Genomic DNA, 19,340 nt, shown 5'->3' on the forward strand with positions numbered 1-19,340 from the left:
TTGGCTCTGTGCGAGGATCGCTGTTGCTCGTAGATACCCGGCGTGTCGGGTGCCAAGTCACACAAGACGTATCTTGCAAAAGTGACCTACGAAAAATACAGCTCCTGGTATATCGAGCTTTGACAAGAAATTCAGCGGCTACTGGCACCTATTTTGAAAGGCTCTATGTGGTTTATGCACAGGCCTGGTGCTTACGTTCTTGTCATTTTAATTATCTAGAAAATTTTCACGGTTTTTCCAACTTTGAGTAAGCGGGTTTCAGTGTAACAGCAAACAATTGGGATGTAAACCACCTGCCTGCCAAGTAAGCATTAAGATCTGCCCCATATCATGTTTTTTTCTTTCTTTCTTTCTTTCTGTTTTTTTTTTGTGAACCTATATATGCATGTGTGGACTGGCAATTGCTATAATGCAAGACTCTTGCCCAGCACATCATTCTTAGGGCAAATAATTTCAGTAGCAAACGTCCACACAAAGATTTTTTTAATGGCTTGCATCTAAGCTAAAAGGTTTTCTTCTGCAATATTTACGCAAACATTTCTGGGTTGCGTCTAAGCTAAAAAATTTTCATCTGAACTACCTATGCAAAGATTTATGAATGGCTTGTGTCTAAACTAAAAAGCTTGCACGTGAAGTCAAAATTCGTCATGCCAAAGCGTTCCTTTTTGGCATCGAGTTTGCCGAGATGAGTGAGAAGACTTGGTGACCTTACAACGTACATCGTATCAAGCCAATACGCAAGTAGGAAAAGAGACATATATTACCGTTTATTTTACGCGTCTTTGTATCTTACAGTAAAAAAGAGAAATGACAGCACCGGAATGCTCAATGATCTCAATGATCGCAGAAACATTGTAGTCGAAATTCGGCACATGCTCACTTGACTGAGCACCACGCAGACTAGGACGATGACCTAAACTGGTCAAAGGTGTAGTCAGGAACATAGTTGAGCACCACCTGTACCAAAAATGCAATAGAAGAAAAAAAAAAAAAAAAGCTTTAGAAATGTTGCAACGAAATATACTAGTATAGTCGAACCTCGCTCTAATGAAGTTACATCCGACACAAAAATATCTTTGTTATACCATTATCTGTTTTAAGCACACTTTCACTACACGCTGTTATTGGTGAGAAGCATTTTAGATTTACCTCGTTATACTAGCGTTCACTATATCTATATCGAGGTTTGACCATACCGCATTTTCTTTCGTATAGCCTGCCCCTCTAAGCAATAATTTGCAGCCACAATGACCTGCCTCACAAAGTGCAGTGAATATAAGTCACAATGATCATAACAAAGAAATGCTGAAATCTACACGTCATAAGCTGCAAACAACTTTAACCTCCTTCCCTTTGCTCCTGGTTTATGAATGCTTAGTTAGGTAATGTGGTATGTTGCTGAACGGCATGGCTCTGAGTGAAGTCGTTTACTGCGCTCCCTCTGTACTTTCAGCAAAGAAGTATCGAGCCTTGCAGATTGCAGCTTCACTGCACAACATTGAGTCCCCCAGTATGGTCTCGTCATTACGTAACATGTGCTCTAGCATTGTCAGATTTAGCACCATAGCAGTGTAGAAGACTGCACAGTAAATGTAGGTGAAGCATTGCACTTTAAGATGTCGCTACACAAGTCGCAGTGCAGATATCTAAAGGCTACCCACCTTGCGGGGCACGTTGCAGTGCCGCACAAGAATCTCCAGGTAGGCAAGAATATTGGTTGTCTCCACGGAGGCATCGGAGAACTTGGTGACACTGCACGGAAAAGGTGACAAGTCTCGCGCAGGTTCAACTTTCGTACTTTTTTTCACAGCCAGTCAATGTAATGCACAGTCACGGTGGAAAATTTCTCGCACGTGAATGTGCATTACGGATGAGCAAATCCCGTATCAAGTTCCTTTAGAACACTCCTGACACTAATGCAAAGCCACCGTGAATGCCTTATGCCCATTAGCTGCAGTGCCTTTAACTTGGTCCTTCAGAACTCTATGTGTTTTGTTTTATTGCAATAGCAATTATACGGACACTTCAACCGGATTTCTGCCAGTCGCTGTGAGGTTCCGTATAAAGTTCAAGGGCGATAAAATTGTCGCCGCGCACCGTATGCGCGAGTGAAAGCGCACAGCGGAAAGCAAACGCGACCTTCGTCGCGCGAAAGGCCGTGGGGGTATGGGAGGGAGGGAGGCGGGGCGACGCTGTGCTGCGGCACCAAATGCTTATCTTCAACCGGGGGCAAGGGGAACTGGCCACTCAATCTCCCACGCGAAGGCAAGAAAGCGGGAAGGCAGCGCAGGAGGAAGGGGGGGGGCAGCTTCTACTCTGCCAACAACTGCGTTTGTACTTTGCCCGGCTGTGGCGGTGGCCCGCACCGTCTCTTAAAAGCGATCTCCACACGGCTCTGACTTTTGTAAGCTGTGCATTCGCCGCTCAGTTTCCGTTGAAGCGATAGATCGCACGAACCTTCGCTCCCTGCGGCGGCTGCGCTTGCTGCCAGCGATTTGACAGTCGTCTGCGGTCATTGAGTGTGATCTATTCATGTTTGCTTGTGTGCGTTGACACCACGCTTGTTAATTCAGTTAGTAAGCGAATGTGTCCAAGTTTATGTAGCTCATAAAACTACTATCCCTACTCCGAATAGCTCTCTACTAATTTGCTATCGCAATCGATGCTTCGCCTTTCGGTTGAAACTGCGACATTTTTTGTGTGGATCGCAAGGTGTGTTACATGCTGCGGTACAAGCCACTACTGACCCTTCGGCAATCAGTCAACAGATGCTCACATCCCCTACTTGTACACGTGAAATGTGTATATGTAGTACAGATCTACAGGTGCCCATGCTTCGCAAGTCTTGTGCTACAGTTGAAACTGCCCAAAGAGAGACAGCGAAAGTATGAGTGTGCGAATGATATAAATTCCAAATATCGGTCAAATGTTGCTGTTTCAAATCGAGGTATTCGATCTGAGAAATTGATATTCAGTTTTTTCAAATCTTCGATTACGGCCAAATACAGGGAGTTATGTATCATTATGGAGTGATATACGGAGTTGTGCTATGATTATTGGAACCTACTTGATCCGACGAAAGGAGCCCATCTGTAAGCTGCTGCAACTGCTTCAAATATACTATGTAAGCCACATTAAAACAGTGGTGATGGTGGTAATGCTTCTCTTCATACATGCAGTGAATCTACAAGTTTCCCAGCCAAACTTTCAAACACTGAATGTGAAGAAAATAATTTTTTTGACACAATTTCAATGTTTCTCTTTTAGGCACAGAAAGAAATATTTTGTATCTGTCATGCTGCCGTATGTCACGGCTATGAAGCCACTGGCACAGAATGATCACTCAGGTGTATGCTCGGTGGAAACAAACCCAATAAGATCCATCATGGTACATGCGCCGCACAACTGCACATAAGCACTTATCAGCACTAAAGCTGGTATGACATTTGAAGCTGATATACCTGGAATATTTACATTCCATTTGATTCAAGAATTCCACAGCTCGAACACCCTTTCTTTGGGTCTTTGAGCACGAACAGCTTTGAGCTGTTGGCAAATGGTGGCGGGCAAAACCTATGAAAACATGAAGCTGGGTAAACTCGAAAGCCACGCCATTTTGGGCCACCTCGACATACCTTACAGAGCCCTCCTCGAGCAGCGAACGGACATACTGTCCGAGGTAGGCCAGGAACTGTGTGACGTTGTCCTGGTGGAACTGTTTCAGGAAGGTGAATGACCCCAGGACAAAGGGAAGACCATCTATGGCGTCCACACCCCGCTTGCTCAGCAGGCCGCCTGCAATGCAGCCGCACATGGTAAAAAAACAAGTTCATTCAGAGGTTGCTCGTGAATGCAGAGCACACCTTCATTCACTGTATGTAAGCTACATTAATGAAAAATAAAGACGGGTAAACATGCCCACCTTGTGAGCTCACATATGTGAACTTTGCCAAGTGTGTCACGGTGAACAGCATCATGAACAGTGGCAGGTTTGCGATAGGCCTTGTAGTCGCATAAATCTGAGGTGAGGTAGACAAAATGAACGTTTTCCGAAATAAGTATCAGCTTTACTTATACAGTATAACTCCTTACAATACAGAAATATTTCGACTGGTAGCCAAAAGGCTAGTGAACAGTCCAATACAGTCACACTCCGCTACAATGAAATTCCCGCTACAACAATGTGTTTTTAATTCCCTGTCAGAATCCCATGGACTCAAATGAATCAAAATTCCCTCCACAGCGAGTTCCGTTTTGAGCACTCTTCCAGTTCAAAGAAACTTTTTCTGGGTGCAAATCCCTCAATCTAACATACTAACGGTTAAAATGTAGTCACGACAAATACCAGAATCAGTTTCCATAAAGCGTAATGTAGTTTACATTTTTGTAATGCTGTAATTGACATTACATGAATTTCCTCTGAAAGATCAATGCTGGGGTGATTTAACATGGAGCTCTGTTTTTGTCAATAAGTTATATTCCTTACTGTTGCCACAAAATGAAATTTTTGGCTCAGTGTATGGACAGACACTTGGGGGGGCCTAAAGAGCCCATAATGGGTACCACGGTAGAGGTAAGTTCCTGACTCTGTGTGGTCATAGTCTGGTCCCTGCAGGTGCAAGCAAGGTGTCATGCTCACCTTGGAGAGGGGCTGGTACAGTCCACACCAATCTAGGTATGTGGCTACTTCCATGAGCAAGGGATTGTCCTCTTTAGGGTACGGCTTGGTGGGGTCCTTATGGTGGGCCTTGACCTCTGCTAGCAGGGCACTGGCGGTGGCAATAATGTAAATCAGAGACTGCCATAATCATATGGGGTAAGTAAACCCACTGTTCTTAGAAATGATTAGGGCAAAACACGATGTGTTACAACAAGGTTACCCTAAGTGACATATCATCATCATTATCAGCCTATACAGTGGAATCTCGATGATACGATCACGGCTAATACGAATTTCCGGATGATACGAATTTTTCTGTGGTCCCGGCTGAGCCCCATTACTTTGCAACGTGCGAGAGAACGGTTGTTACGAATCGATTTTCGACCTGCTTCGGTTGATACGAATTAACGCACCTCACCGATGGCCGTGAAAGAGAACAGCGCACAGTCACGTGCTTTCTCCCTTTCTCTTTTGGTGCGGAGGCGCGGCGCCAGACAGCGCGGAGGCCGCGACTCGGCGCAAAGAATTTGAAGCGGTGGCGCTTTTTTTGCTGTGCTTTTCCCCACGCCGCCGCAGCGAGCGAAGGTTCGTGCGGTCTATCGCTTAAATGGAAACTGAGCGGCGTAAGCACAGCGCATACAAAGGTCAGAGCCGTGTGGAGATCACTTTCAAGACACGGTGAACGCGACAACACCGACCGCCGGCACAGGCGCAAAGTACAAGAACGCATTTGTTGGCAGAGTAGAAACCGCTCCCCCCCTCCCTCCCGCGCTGACTTCCCGCTTTGATCCTTTCGCGTGGGAGGTTGCGTCACCAGTTACCTTTGTGCCCAGTTGCAAGATAGGCATTTGGTGCCTCAGCACAGCATCGCCCCCCCTCCCTCCCTCCCATACCCCCACGGCCTTTTGCGCAACGGAAAAACGCTCTCCGTGAAGGCGCACATCCCCCGTGTGCTGTCACTCGCACGTACGGCGCGCGGAGACGATCGCCCTTCGACTCATGCTCCACGTCTCATGCTCCTCCTCCGCATCACCCTCGTTGATCTCCTCTCCCATCGGTGGGCGCACCTTGTTGAGAAGCGTACTTGCTACCGCCCTTGTCGCCGAGACTTTTCCGGTGGAAGCCCCATTTTAACCGGTATTTTCTCTCACGCGGCTGCACATTAAGCGGTATGCGTATACATGGAGTTCTATGGGAGGGTAAACGGGAGTTGGAAAAGGCCGCGTTGTAGCCAGTTCTGCACTATAAACGGTTACGTTATAAGTGGTCTATACTGTAAATGCTTTTTACGTGCGTGTGCCTGAGTGAGTTCACCTCCGACTCTTTAATTTAGCTAGTTTTAATTGTGTTTCGATGATACGAATTTCGGCTAATACGAATATTTTTCATGACCCCGTGAGATTAGTATCATTGAGATTCCACTTTATTTATGTCCACTGCAGGACGAAGGCCTCTCCCTGACATTAATTTATGTGACATTTGTATCACATCACTCTAAAAGCACAAGCTAATTATACTTTATCTAGCAAGTCGTTTGCAGCACTGCTGAAGGTGCAAGGCGTACACACGCAATATCCTTGCGCGGGCAGAAATACAGTTCCGGGAGCAACTGTCCAATAAAATGGTGGGACTATAGAGTTGTGTTATTGCTTGGTACATAATATGTTACAGCGATATGTGACATGTTATGATCGTTGCACATGCATGTCATACACTGCGAATTCAGCGACCGCTGAGCAGACGACGCGGCGCAGGTGAACGCATCTCGAGAGGCATTCGGCCTTTCTGTTGGCTAAGGAGCCTTGCAGTTTTCCCAGTGCTGCAAACGACTTGCAAGATGGAGTACCGTAAAATTCCGAGCAAGCGCCCCCCCATCGAGCAAGTCGAAATTACCGGGCAAAGTTAGGGGGGGGGCGCTATCCCGGAACGGCACCAAATTCAGATGGCCACGACAAAATTTTCCCCGCAAAAAAAAAAAAAGAAGCGCAGTTGGAATAGCATTAAAATTTTATTGAACATGAACTTTATTAAGCCAAAGATTGTTAGCGGTGTTTATCACTCTCAACACCACCGTTACTCAAACCACCAAAAGAACTACAGAAAGCGCATCGACGCTGCACCGGCGCGTCGCCGCGACCGGCGACGCGAACATTGGTTATGCAGCTTCTATTCCAGGCAAAATTATGTCCGCGAGAGTAAAGTGACGCGTAATGTTCACTTTATTAAAAACCATGTCCACGGTGAAACGTTTAGCACTAATGAGAGTTCCGATACAAGTGAAGCTCAGCTGCAGTGCATGGCTACCGACGGCGGACAGCGAACCGCGGCTCGGCCATGCTCGCATCGCAGCTGGTGGCGCCGCAAATATCAGCATGTTTTCTTGATCGTGTGAAATTATTGCGAGGAGAGGGTAAAGCGGCAACGGACGGTAACAAAACATTGCTGCTTGGGAGCGTCGGCGGTTCGTTCTGAAGCGCCGTCTGCTACAGATTCGAAGTGAACTGAAAAAGGCCTAGCGACGATATCGGTGGCGAGTGATTAGCAGCGGTGAAGCTGCCGGCAATGCCAGAGCGTAGCCGCGACCACTCCTTAGTCACCGAGTGGTCACGTCGCTGTGCCTCAGGGAACTCCTTTGTGCCGTGCGAGAGGCAGATCTCGCCGTCGGCCGGCGGTCCGTGAACTACAGACTGCCAGCCGCAGTTTCGCCCCGATGCACTCGCGTGCCCCACTGGGGCGCCCGGGTACGACCATGATTCGATGAAATGGCTCATCCGGGCGCCCGATGCGCATCGGTGCGATTTGCCGAATTTGCCATCATTTTCGTGGACTGGATGTGGCAGGCCAGTGCTGTCCGGAGCGGGGGGGTGGGGGGGGTGGGGGGGGGCGCTTTCCCGGAACGGCGCGGAATTTGAAATTAGCAGTGAAGTTAGGGGGGGGGGGGCTCTTGCACGGGTGGGGGGCGCTTGCTCGGAATTTTACGGTATAGTTACTCACATCGAATGCTAAAAACATGATTTACTGGAATGTACAAAAACTCGTGTGTGGGATAATGTAAAAATGCACGTGTGTGTGCCTTTTTACATCCCACACGCAAGTCTTTGTGCATTCCACAATTCGTGCTGATTCATTTAAACTCTGTCATAGATTTAAGGGACGTTTTAAAAACTTCATTTCTAGCTAACTTGAATCAACAATACTACTGCCGTTGGACTGCACTTCTCTTGTCTCACAAGCTTGCGTTCTGTGCTATTATCGTGAAAACGCACTCCCCACCAGTCCATCACAGCTTTTAATATGAAGCTGTACAGTAGCCAACCGATAACTTGGACACCGATAATTCGGACCTGCTTGATTATTTGGGCAGCTGCACGGCACTGCCAATGGCCCCATAGACTTAAGTATAGGATGCCCAAAATTTTGGACACCTTACAGTGCGTCATGTGATAATTCACACTCTGACTGCACGGCCGTGTGCTAATTTGGCCACCGAGTCGTGCAGAAATAGCGATATTTTTATTTTGATCTGTCACCAGCATGGTTGTCATATATGTTGCTGAGCCTCGAAACCGAAACTAGCGAAGCCTAGTCAATCTAGTAGTTACCGACCGTGCTCAAACCACAGGGCAAGCCAAGCCACTATGTCGTTTAAGGCTGCACTTGCAATTAGTGCAATTTGTTGTACAAGTTCTGTTACACTCTTATCATCCGCCGTTCAAGGCTGGCTGATCCCATTGAGAACGTGAGCCGCATTCTCAGGCAATTACTTTCGAAGATACTTTCACTTGCACAATATTTCGCGTGATTAGCACCGGACACGTCAACAAGTACAAGTGGCAGCGTTTCTGTACTGTGATAAGATACTGCATTTTTCCTCGTATAACCCACACCCTGCTGTGAAGCCAGACTTCAAGGTGAAATTTGCATGTAACCAGCCAAGACCTTACTGTTTAATTATTCGAATTTTTGTTGCAGGTTATATGCGCAAAAATATGGTAGCATGCTTGGCAATGTGCCAAGAATGCCGTCGCTCGTACCGATGCGTCTTGCGCTAGTCACGTGATATTGAAGGCATCCCCAAAATTCAGATTTCCGAGAATATATACAAAAGAGAAGGTACAACAGACAACACTGTACATATAGACATGCGGGGCAGCAAAGCGATAAAAAAATTTTAGCAGTCAGAAACCTGTACTATGGTTTGCCAATTCCATGCAATATTGTTGAGGCATGTATTGTGTTCAGCCCAGCGGGGAGGGAATGTCTACAATTGTCCTGTAACTCAGTCACCATTTGTGACCTTACAACTGCCTCATTTGCCCTGTCAACAGCTGCCAAACACAAGTTCTTCCAAATTAAATTTTTAGTGCACACACACACCACAGAATGTCATTTCAACATGTTCGAGCATTTCAATTTTGAGTAGCCAAGTATCTCATAGTGTGAAAAGAGAGCAAACATAGCACTTCGACGAAAAAGTAATGTTGAATCTCTCACTCATTCATGGTCTGCAGAGCACCAACCAAGTCCTTCGACTCGAACTTGGCTGTTGTGTACAGTTCATGTGCGATGGCTTTGCGCAAGATTTGCATCTGGCCAATCTGCAAAAGAAAGGAGCAGACTGACTTGAGAACTACAAACAAACAAACAAACAAACAAACAAAAAAAAACTACACGAGAGGAGAAGAGGAAACAACTCTTCATAGTCAACAAAAATCGGATAACCATCCATCCAACGGTGCCATTCAGTCAGTACAACCCCGATCATAGCCTGCTAAGCTATGATTTAAACACAGCGTGACGGGAAGCACTGACCTTGAGCATGCTCTCGAGGAAAACCGACCACGTCTTGGCAACCTTGGTCAGGGTCGCACTGTACGTTTTGCCCACGTTTTCTGCGCCATGCAAACACAAGGACAGTGAGTGAGTGACACTGAAAGGAGCTAACCACCTTCCACAATTTACACGAGATGCACACTGGCTTCTTTAGCTGCATCAACACTGAAAATGCTTGAACACATGAACCAACATTCAAATTAGGCAGTCAAAGCCAGATGTTGCTTCAGTGACTAGGACAGTCTCTTCTGGCTGTGGGAACCATCATACTTGACGAACTAGCAAATGTGGCCATGTTGACTGAAGGAAAGCTGGCACGAAACTTTAGTAGCTGTTATAGTACTAGTAATCGTGGTACGATTGATTAATTGATTGGGTTTAACATCCCAAAGCAACACTGAGGCTTAGGAGATTCTGTAGAGAAGGATTCCGGATCAATTTCGACCTTTCAGGGTTTTTAAAGTTTACCTAAATCTAAGTACACGAGCGTTCTCCCATCCCATTGGAATGTGGCCGCAGTGGCCGGTAGTAAAACCCGCAACCTTGTGCTGATCAGCAGAATGCCACAGCCAATAAGCCAATGTGGTGGGGGATAACGCTTTGATGCAGTTGCAACACTTACGGACTAGACCGTCGACTGGCTGCAGGGCTTTGCTCATGTTGGTGAGCAGCTCCTGCCAAGACTTGTCCTTGACCATTCCCTTCTCCAGGGACCGAAGCACGCCCTGCAGTTCCTTGACTATCATGAATGACAGCAGCCGGTCCAGCCCCGTCAGGCCAGGTGTGCCCACGCTTTTCTGTTTGTGTGAAGGAGGCAGAAACGAATGACTTACGTGCAAGGACTGGCAGTTGTCATAGTTATTGCGGATTTGTAGTCATTGACACACAGTGCAAAAGCAAAATACACACAAAAGGCCATCTGCGTCTTCTTGGCCATCTGTGTCTTTCAAGCTGTACGTTCATAACAACTATAAATCTCAGACAGCTTGGTTACAGCACCAAACCTTTTCCTACACATAGCATGGTGATTGGTGCAAGTAGGCAAGTAATTTACATGTCTAGCAGCACTTATGGCAAAGCACAATGTGTCCTATATAACATACACGGTGACGTTTCTGTAACTTCACCCATGAAAGCAAAGAGCACAAGTCTGTTTGCTTCTGTTAACATGTTGCACCATGTTAAAGGAGAGCTGTACCACTTTTTGATCACAATAAGAAAATGTTTCCAAAGTGTAGACAATGCTATCGTGAGCATGCTAACCAAACTCCACTGCAAACAGCACAGAACTCACAAACTCGCACACTAGATAAATTTTGCTCTCTCCTGTGGCTTTCAACTACCCTGCTCTTATTTCAGCTTTGGCAACATCAGCGATGATGTTCTACAAGGCGCGACAGCCCAGACGCCAACCATTGGACACAAGCCTGCACACTCTTTCAGATGTTCTAGGACACTCGTACAGGGTAGTTGTTTATGTGTCCTACTTGTCCTGTCAGCTCCTTTGTCACTCTCGGGCAAGTTTGTGAGACGCCGGTCTTGAATGGTTACTCGTTAGGTTACTCGTTGGAGATCGATTAGCTGAGAAGGCATGGGGAAAGTAAACATCACACTCTCTATAACAACAACAAAAAAAAAAGCACGGACAGAAAAGCGATGCAATGAAGGGCAACAACACAAGCCTTGTTCCATTCGTGCTCTTTTTTCATTATGACACCCTATTAACTAGCATAGCTGACAATGCTTCTGCACTCTCTTTATCTCTGTTCATTTGGGGCCATTTTATAAAGTTCCTTTGGAAATATGTTCCTCGAAAGGTGTTACACCTCATTCCAGCGTGTTTCTCCGGTTCTAAAAGGCGTCTCGGGCCTCTTTAATATAATGTGGCTTTGGGTAGCATCGAAATCTGTGCAACACATTTTTCCTGCACAGGCCTCGCTTGAAATACAACTCTCCTACTTATAGCATAAAAACACAATAGCACAAAAACACAATAGCACAAAAACATTTTATGCAGCACAAAGGTATTGTCACAGGTTGATGCATACCATGCAGCACAGGTCATTCAGTGTTGAAAACACAAGTATTTCTGTTGCCTACCATACTCGTAAAATACAAATGCACATTAAAGAAAATCCATGAGGGCATCTCTCTTGCCTGAAGCAGGGCGAACAGGCTGAGGTTGATGACTTCCGCATGTGACTTGGTGTCAAACCAGGCATTTGACTGGTCCACGTAGACGGTTGTCCTAGGAGCAGAAAGACTGTTGTAACGTGCACATTCACAACTGGTTGCATCACGGACAACTAGACGAGGCTTAGGTTAAACTGAAGGAATCTGAAGGAAGAATGCATGCACAATTGTAAAAATTTACTGCAGATTGTTACAATGCTACGAAGAGCTTTCTTGTGTTTTTCAGCTTCACTATGCTAACAATGACTACTTTTAGTTACAGTGTATTGGTGTACAACAGACCAATCTACAAGCCACCTGTGGTCACAATAACGAGACAGGAGAATATTTGCACAGTTCTGAAACAATCACTAGAGGAGTTAAGACAAGAAGCAACAGATGATCTTACGTCCTGACCTGCCAACATGTGCTTTGTTATCATAGTTCTGATGTAGTAGTCACACGTCTAGAATACTGCAACATACTGTGTTTGTTTTTTACTTTGAAGGAAAAAAAAAATTGCCTGTGAGAGCGCTGTTCCACTTATTCAGGTGGATATTTCTCAAAGAGGTGAACATTACTTGCACTGCAAAGTGCAATGTCCAGGTAGCTGAATTAAAAAAAAGTTTACTAATTACCTTTTAAATTGCTCACTCAATTGAGAACACGTCTAAATTACAAAATTGAAGCTAAGCAAGAGTGCAGCCATGTCTGCTTAGCATAAATCCTAACAGTAGTACCACTTTCAATATATTCGTTCTTAAAATGTACTATCAAATACATTGGTGTTCCAGTTTGGAGTTTTCCAAAAGCCTCTCATTTGCAATTCAGGATAAAGGACACCAAAGACAAATTACTAAGGCAACGCGGACAGTTAAAATACTATCATAGGAACCTCGCAGCGCTTGTGTCATGCTAAGAGAAGCCTTGGAGAAAATCACGTCTGAACGGTCCGCATGCCTTCAGCGAAATTCAAATCGCCCACCCCCGAGCGGGGAGTGGTGACATTGCACACGCCATCACCGCCCTTTACTGCCTAAAACGGCAGCCGACAGACAGCGCTACAGTTAAAAAAGAAAACGCTAATGCGCGGCCATGGAGAAACTCAGCCAAGACAGAGCATTGGATTCGCCGCTGCAGTTGCTCTTGATCCAGTGATGTGGACCATTCGGGCATACCGCGACATCACATGGACATGGCATTCCCTGCTACTTGCAGCTTTTGCGAGTTTCGCGAGCCAGCAAAATCAGCACAGCACTACGCGATAATGGAACTACTGAAACGTGAAAGCATGGGCGGCCCAGAGACGAGCAAAAGTGACGCCTTTTGACTGCCCACGTCATTGTCAAGGGTAACATCAAAAAGCTATTTTTTCCAAGAATCAAATCGAAGTAGACAAAAAGCATTTCTTCCGCCTTATAATGCAATGCGATGATGTTTTTAATATCTGTGGTTGAGTACTAGTGACAGAATTATAATGAGGAGTGCCTATGCCATCGGGCTAGTACTTGAATGTCCCGGGGGAGTCTCAAATTGAGTCCTGCGTTTACCTCAGTTTCTTGATTACTGAAGCGCTGTTCGCGATATAATTGATGCCTTAGATGTTCTCAAGCATTTATCTATGACTTTAGCTTGAGTTAACATTTCCATTTAGCGTCCCTTTACGCAGAGTGCCAGTGCACTTTTTAGCAGATCTTGTAGGACAGCCACCTACGAAATGGCGCTTGTCTTAGCATTTGTACTATGCAGACATATCGCTTCAATACCACTCAACTTCCATTTCGCAATTTCAACATGTGCTCTGGTGTGAATAATTAGCAGTTAATCAGGAAATCCTCTTAATTTGCTGCACGGAGACTCCAATTTCTCATGCAGGTTATTTCCACCTATTCCAGAAATCCCCCTGATAAGGTGGAACAGCAGTATCTGCCACAGGTAATAATAATAAAAAAAATTTTACATTGAAAACAAAACTAAAAACAAATGGTATACATGATGGTGATACTCACTTTGGATCTGTAACACGTAGAACCTCGCGTGCTAGCCTGCCAATGAAGTTGACTGACGCCTGGTCCAATGGAGGGAATGTCGGAATAGGGATAGTGCGCGACTGGTAGACACTCTGCCAGTCTTGGACCTGCATTTCCAAGCGTTTGTTTTGAACTTGTGAAGGGAAAGAACGGCATACAAAACAAAAGCAAGAAGCATGAAGGAAGCATCCTGGAAACATGACGGTAATGTTCACCTCACGGTCCTTTTAATTGGTGATGCTCTAATCAGAACCATGAGCAGCGTTTCAGACATTCACTGTTCGTTATAGTAAGGTCGCATCTGACAAGAGAATAGTACCTTCGTTATATCTGATATTCGTTATAAGCATACATGCCGATAGTGGCAAAAGAAAAATATGTGAATTTTATACCAATTCGTTATATCCAGTAATTCATTATATCTATGTTCGTTTTATTGAGGCTTGACAATATTTTTGTATTATCGCAATAACAATCATATGGACACTTTATCTGCACTTGTGGTATCGGCGTCATGGTCCCACTACAAGCAAGAAAGAGAGATGGTCTGCATACACCACACACAATGTGTTCCTCTGTTGTACATGTAGTGCCATGCTGGAGCACTGGCATGTGAATGCAGAACACACACACACAAAAATAATTTGCAACACGGGAAATGCTTCGTTGGACACTGGCCACAGCATATCTGATCGTATAACCTTAGATGCAGGAAATATGAACAGATGAGCAATTATCTTGTTTCGTCAGATGGTGAGGCTGAAGGCTACCTGCCGAGTACACTCTGACATGTCCCTATGTCACAGCACCCACACGTCTCAGAGCGTTGACACAAATTGAGCTCACAAATTACTGTCCCCAGCAGCTAATAGATCTGCTGCGGATCGGCAGATCTGCTGGGATGCTATCGCTTGGCTTTGACAATGATCCTCCGGCAAAGTATAAAAATAATAAACGCAGTAAAAAAAAAGGAAACATTTAATGCAACCCAGAGTGAATAAATTCTTGAGGCCCCTAAAGTTTGTTCAAGCGCATCTTTCCTGCATTTCTTTGAGAAGGCAACCAACAGACACGTTTTGCACATGGAACATACCTTTTGTCGAAGGAAAGCGTTGCACTCCTGCTCCACATTGTAGCTGACGATGCGAGACACCTCCTCTTGCCAGACACGCAGCCCGTAGATGCTCACGTAGTCCTGGATGTACTCGAACGACCGGTAGTAGCCGTCCATCACCTTGCCCAAGGCAGTCAGCTTGGGCACCAACTCACTGGGCTGCAGCAGCAGTTACAGCAGAATGGATAAATGGGCTACTAGTTGGTGACTAATAAGTATTCAAAATGTCTGTACAGACAAATGGACATAAGAGATCAGAAGAGAAGAAAAAACACAACCGCTGCGGCCACAAATGTGTCAATGTATCTGCGCCATCTTCATGAAGACGACCGACTATCAAATCAAATTATGGACCTGCCAACACAGCATGTGCTTCCGGAGTAACAAAAAAATTATTGCATTGTGCTTTGTGAAGTTCGCTGCACTGGCATCATTCTGAGCAAAAGAAGTGAAGACTCAAATCTTTTTTATGCCCCTACATTCTTACAGATCATGTGCAACATCAGAAAAGTAATGACATCAACTAGACATAGCAAAATCATGTCCTGCTGCAGTCAGCTACATGCTTACAATTATGCCTATGCTGGCACATTTATGCCAGCAGCTAAGAACAGAGCTGCTCATTGCTGCATACTTTCAATGAACACATAACAAGACGCCACCAACAGTGTTGCTTTTCCATCCAGTATACGTCCATCTTTTATGTCCTGGAAATGGTATATCATCTCTACGGCAGGCTAACACACTAGCGCCATAAAGGTTGAAGAAGGACATCCAAAACACTTCAGCTATGCAAAATCGTCTGGCAAGCTATTCCGGGCTAGAGGACGTAACCACTATGCTTAATTTCCGAGTTCAAATTGTAGCAACTTCAATCATAAAATCCCACGTGATCCCCCCTCCCCCCTTCCAAGTTACGAATTCATGGCAACATGAATGGCATGAATTAACATGGTGTGGCCAGTCAAGTGGCACTGCTAGCGTTCCAACTGACTAGGCATATGCAACAATGATGTCACACAATGATAGATTGTCTAGCCAGCAGAGTGTAGGTGATGTGGTGTAGAATTCTATGAGCCAGGGGCGGATCCAGGTTTTTTCTGAGGGGGGGGTCAGCTTCTGTCGATGATGATGATGATGATGATGATGATGATGATAGTAGCCTTTATCATTTACCGAAATTCACCGTTTCTGCTCACGATAAACCCGCGTTTTATACGGCTAGAGCAGCACCTGTAGCCTACAAGGCTTGAGAGGGCAAATCACTTTTTTTTTCTTCTTTTTTTGTATTTATTGCCAAGAAGTTCGCGCTGTTTTTATTCCCCGGCCGCCACTGTCATCATGAAAACGAGTGTTACCTCGCGCCATCTAGCCCGCCGTGGTGGCTCAGTCAGTTCAGGCATTGCGCTGCTGAGCACGAGATCGCGCGATCGCATCCTGGCCGCGGCGGCCGCATTTCTATGTAGGCGAAATGCAAAAACGCCCGTGTGCTTGCGTTGTAGTGCGCGTTAAAGAACCCCAGGTGGTCAAAATTAATCCGGGGCCCTCCACTACGGCGTGTCTCATAATCAGAACTGGTTTTGGCACGTAAAACCCCAGAAAGAGGAAGAAGACCTGTAGCGAAGCCAGGTACGGTTTCTCCGTGCTTATAGGAAAAGGACGTTACCCAATACAGCCATGTGCTTGGCGGCTGTGCCTGATCATGCAGGTTGTTCAAAACTAAGCTTTATGGTTTTCTTAAAATTAGGCACTGGGAGGCACGCGAAGATCACCTGTGCAAATAAGTTATGTGGCCAGGGGGGCACAAAGTGAGATGATAATTATCGCTGTGAGCAGCCCAATTAACTAAAATTGAACAATTATTTTTGTCGACTGCAGTAAGTGGGTATGTTTGTATTGTGAGACGTTGACCAATGCGATGCCTTTATTTCCGAGCAGTCGCCCGAGTCAGAGACGAAGCACCGCACGAGACAAAAGATGATGATGAGTCGTATGTACAGATGACGACGACGATTTGCACAAATAGCGCTCACACAAGATGATGAGTCGTTTGTGGAGATGACGACGACGATATGCGCAAAATGCGCTCACACTAACTTCCCCCCTTCAGGAAAGCGGTCAGCAAGACCGCAAACTAGAAAGGGTAGGTACGGCGAATGTAGGGTTTCAGGCGAGATACGTGAACGATTTCCGTAGTGCGGCGGCGGCGGTCAGTAGCTGAGCTGACAGGAGTGACGCTGTAGTTAACGGCCGAAGTTCGTTGCAAAACGGTGTAGGGGCCGAGATATCTGTGGAGAAATTTTTCACAGAGCCCCGGTGCGCGAACAGGTCTCCACAAAAGAACTTCGTCGCCTGGGCGGAACGAAGCAACGCGACGCGTCGCATCATAGCGAATTTTCCTTTTGTCCTGAATGGTATAGCGGTGTTGGCGCGGGCAAGTTCACGGCACCGGGAGAGGCGAGCGGCAAATTCCTCAGGAAGAGACGCGGATGGAGCAGCAGGTGCTGAAAGGAGTGTAGTGTCCAAGACGAAAGACGGCGCACGACCGTACACCAGGAAGAAGGGACTGTAATTGGTTGTACGTTGGACGGCAGTATTATACGCAAACGTCACAAAAGGTAGGATGGTGTTCCAGTTGGTGTGATCGGGTCGAACATACATTGACATCATGTCAGACAAAGTTCGATGAAAACGCTCCGTAAGACCATTTGTTTGCGGATGGTACGATGATGTGGTCTTATGGATGGTGTCCGAGGCCTGAAGGACTTCACGGAGGACATGCGATAGGAACGTCTTGCCACGGTCACTCAGGAGGACACGAGGTGCGCCGTGGCGCAAAACGATTCCGTGCACGAAAAACTCGGCGACTTCGGAGGCAGTACCAGAGCGAAGAGCCGCTGTCTCAGCGTAGCGCGTTAGATGATCCACTGCGGTAACGATCCAGCGGTGACCAGCGGGCGTGAGTGGGAGGGGTCTATACAAGTCTATGCCCACAATTTCGAAGGGGGTGTACGGGCATGGTAGAGGCTGCAGAGGACCGGCTGGAAGGGATGTCGAGCGTTTTCTGTGTTGGCATGATGCGCAGGAGCCAACGTATTTGTCGACTGAGGTGGAAAGGCCCGGCCAGAAACAACGCGTTTTGATGCGGTCGTAGGTCTTATGAAAGCCCAAGTGGCCAGCCGTCGCGTCGTCGCGAAATGCTTCCAATACTTGGAGTCGAAGTGAGCGAGGTATTACTGGCACCCACCGGTTACCGGAAGGATGGTAGATTGATCGAAATAACGCTCCACCTTGAAGCTTAAAACGCGAAAGTTGTCGTCTTAAGCGACTGTTGGGGGGTCGTGCCAAGCCAGTAAGTCGGTCGATCAGCGTACGGCAGTATGGGTCAGTACGTTGGAGTGAGACGAGGTCAGTAGACGGGAGAAAGTCAACTGAGGCAACTGACTGTCCCGGGCTACTGGGCGTGCGCTGAGACGTGTGGCTAGATGGTGACGTGCATACCGAAGGTGAAGCATGGGCGTTTGGGGACAGCGGGCAGCGCGACAAAGCGTCGGCATCTTGATGTTGTTTGCCGGACTTATACGTGACAGTGAAGTCATATTCCTGTAAGCGCAGTACCCAACGGCCGAGGCGTCCAGACAAGTTTTTCAGGGACGACAACCAACAGAGAGCATGATGGTCGGTCACAACTGTGAAATGGCGGCCGTAGAGATAGGGACGAAATTTTTGTATTGACCACACGATGGCGAGGCATTCCTGTTCTGTAATCGTGTAGTTGCGCTCAGCAGGAGAAAGAGCACGACTTGCATAAGCCACGACTTGCTCTTCGGACTTCTGATTCCGCTGCAGCAGGACAGCGCCAATTCCATGCCCACTGGCATCAGTGTGTAGAATAGTCGGGGCCGTTGCATCGAAATGACGGAGCACGGGCCCTGACGTGAGAACTCGTTTGAGGGTCTGGAAGGCGGCTTCACAGTCGTTCGACCACACAAAGGACGCGCTCGAAGTCAGAAGTTTGTGTAGAGGAGCGGCGATGGTGGCGAAGTCACGGACAAAGCGGCGGAAGTAGGACGCCAGTCCTAGAAAGCTGCGGAGTTCTTTAAGAGCGGTTGGTGGCGGAAATTGCAGTACTGCAGCGATTTTATCGGGATCAGGCTGGATGCCATGCTTACTGACGACGTGGCCCAATACTTTAATGCTTCGGCTTGCAAAGCGACACTTTTTAGTATTGAGTTGGAGACCAGCTTTTGCTAGACACGCGAGAACTTGGTCTAGACGTTGTAGGTGCTGGGAGAAACTCGACGAAAAGATGACAATGTCGTCCAAGTAACAAAGGCAGGTCTTCCATTTTAAGCCACGGAGTACTGTATCTATCATACGTTCAAACGTAGCTGGTGCATTGCACAATCCAAAAGGCATCACGTTAAATTCAAAAAGGCCATCAGGTGTAGCAAACGCAGTCTTTTCTTTATCTGGCTCATGCATGGGAATCTGCCAATATCGGAGCGCAAGTCGAGGCTCGAGAAATACT

General features: G+C 46.6%; 1 protein-coding gene across 1 annotated transcript; it reads right to left on the minus strand.

The window, feature by feature from the left end:
- Nucleotides 1–752: 752 nt before the first annotated feature.
- On the minus strand, nucleotides 753–14,988 carry LOC119431131 (WASH complex subunit 5). The gene is made up of 11 exons (XM_049657101.1): nucleotides 14,789–14,988; nucleotides 13,675–13,802; nucleotides 11,657–11,741; nucleotides 10,116–10,296; nucleotides 9,473–9,552; nucleotides 9,155–9,258; nucleotides 4,640–4,769; nucleotides 3,923–4,019; nucleotides 3,636–3,795; nucleotides 1,662–1,752; nucleotides 753–957 (listed from the first exon to the last, which is right to left on the minus strand). The coding sequence occupies exons 1-11, from the start codon at nucleotides 14,924–14,926 to the stop codon at nucleotides 901–903; spliced, it is 1,251 nt and encodes a 416-aa protein (XP_049513058.1). The 5' UTR covers nucleotides 14,927–14,988; the 3' UTR covers nucleotides 753–900.
- Between the last annotated feature and the right edge of the window lie 4,352 nt (nucleotides 14,989–19,340).

Source organism: Dermacentor silvarum, chromosome 10 (assembly GCF_013339745.2).
Source record: "Dermacentor silvarum isolate Dsil-2018 chromosome 10, BIME_Dsil_1.4, whole genome shotgun sequence".
Classification (NCBI taxonomy): domain Eukaryota; kingdom Metazoa; phylum Arthropoda; class Arachnida; order Ixodida; family Ixodidae; genus Dermacentor; species Dermacentor silvarum.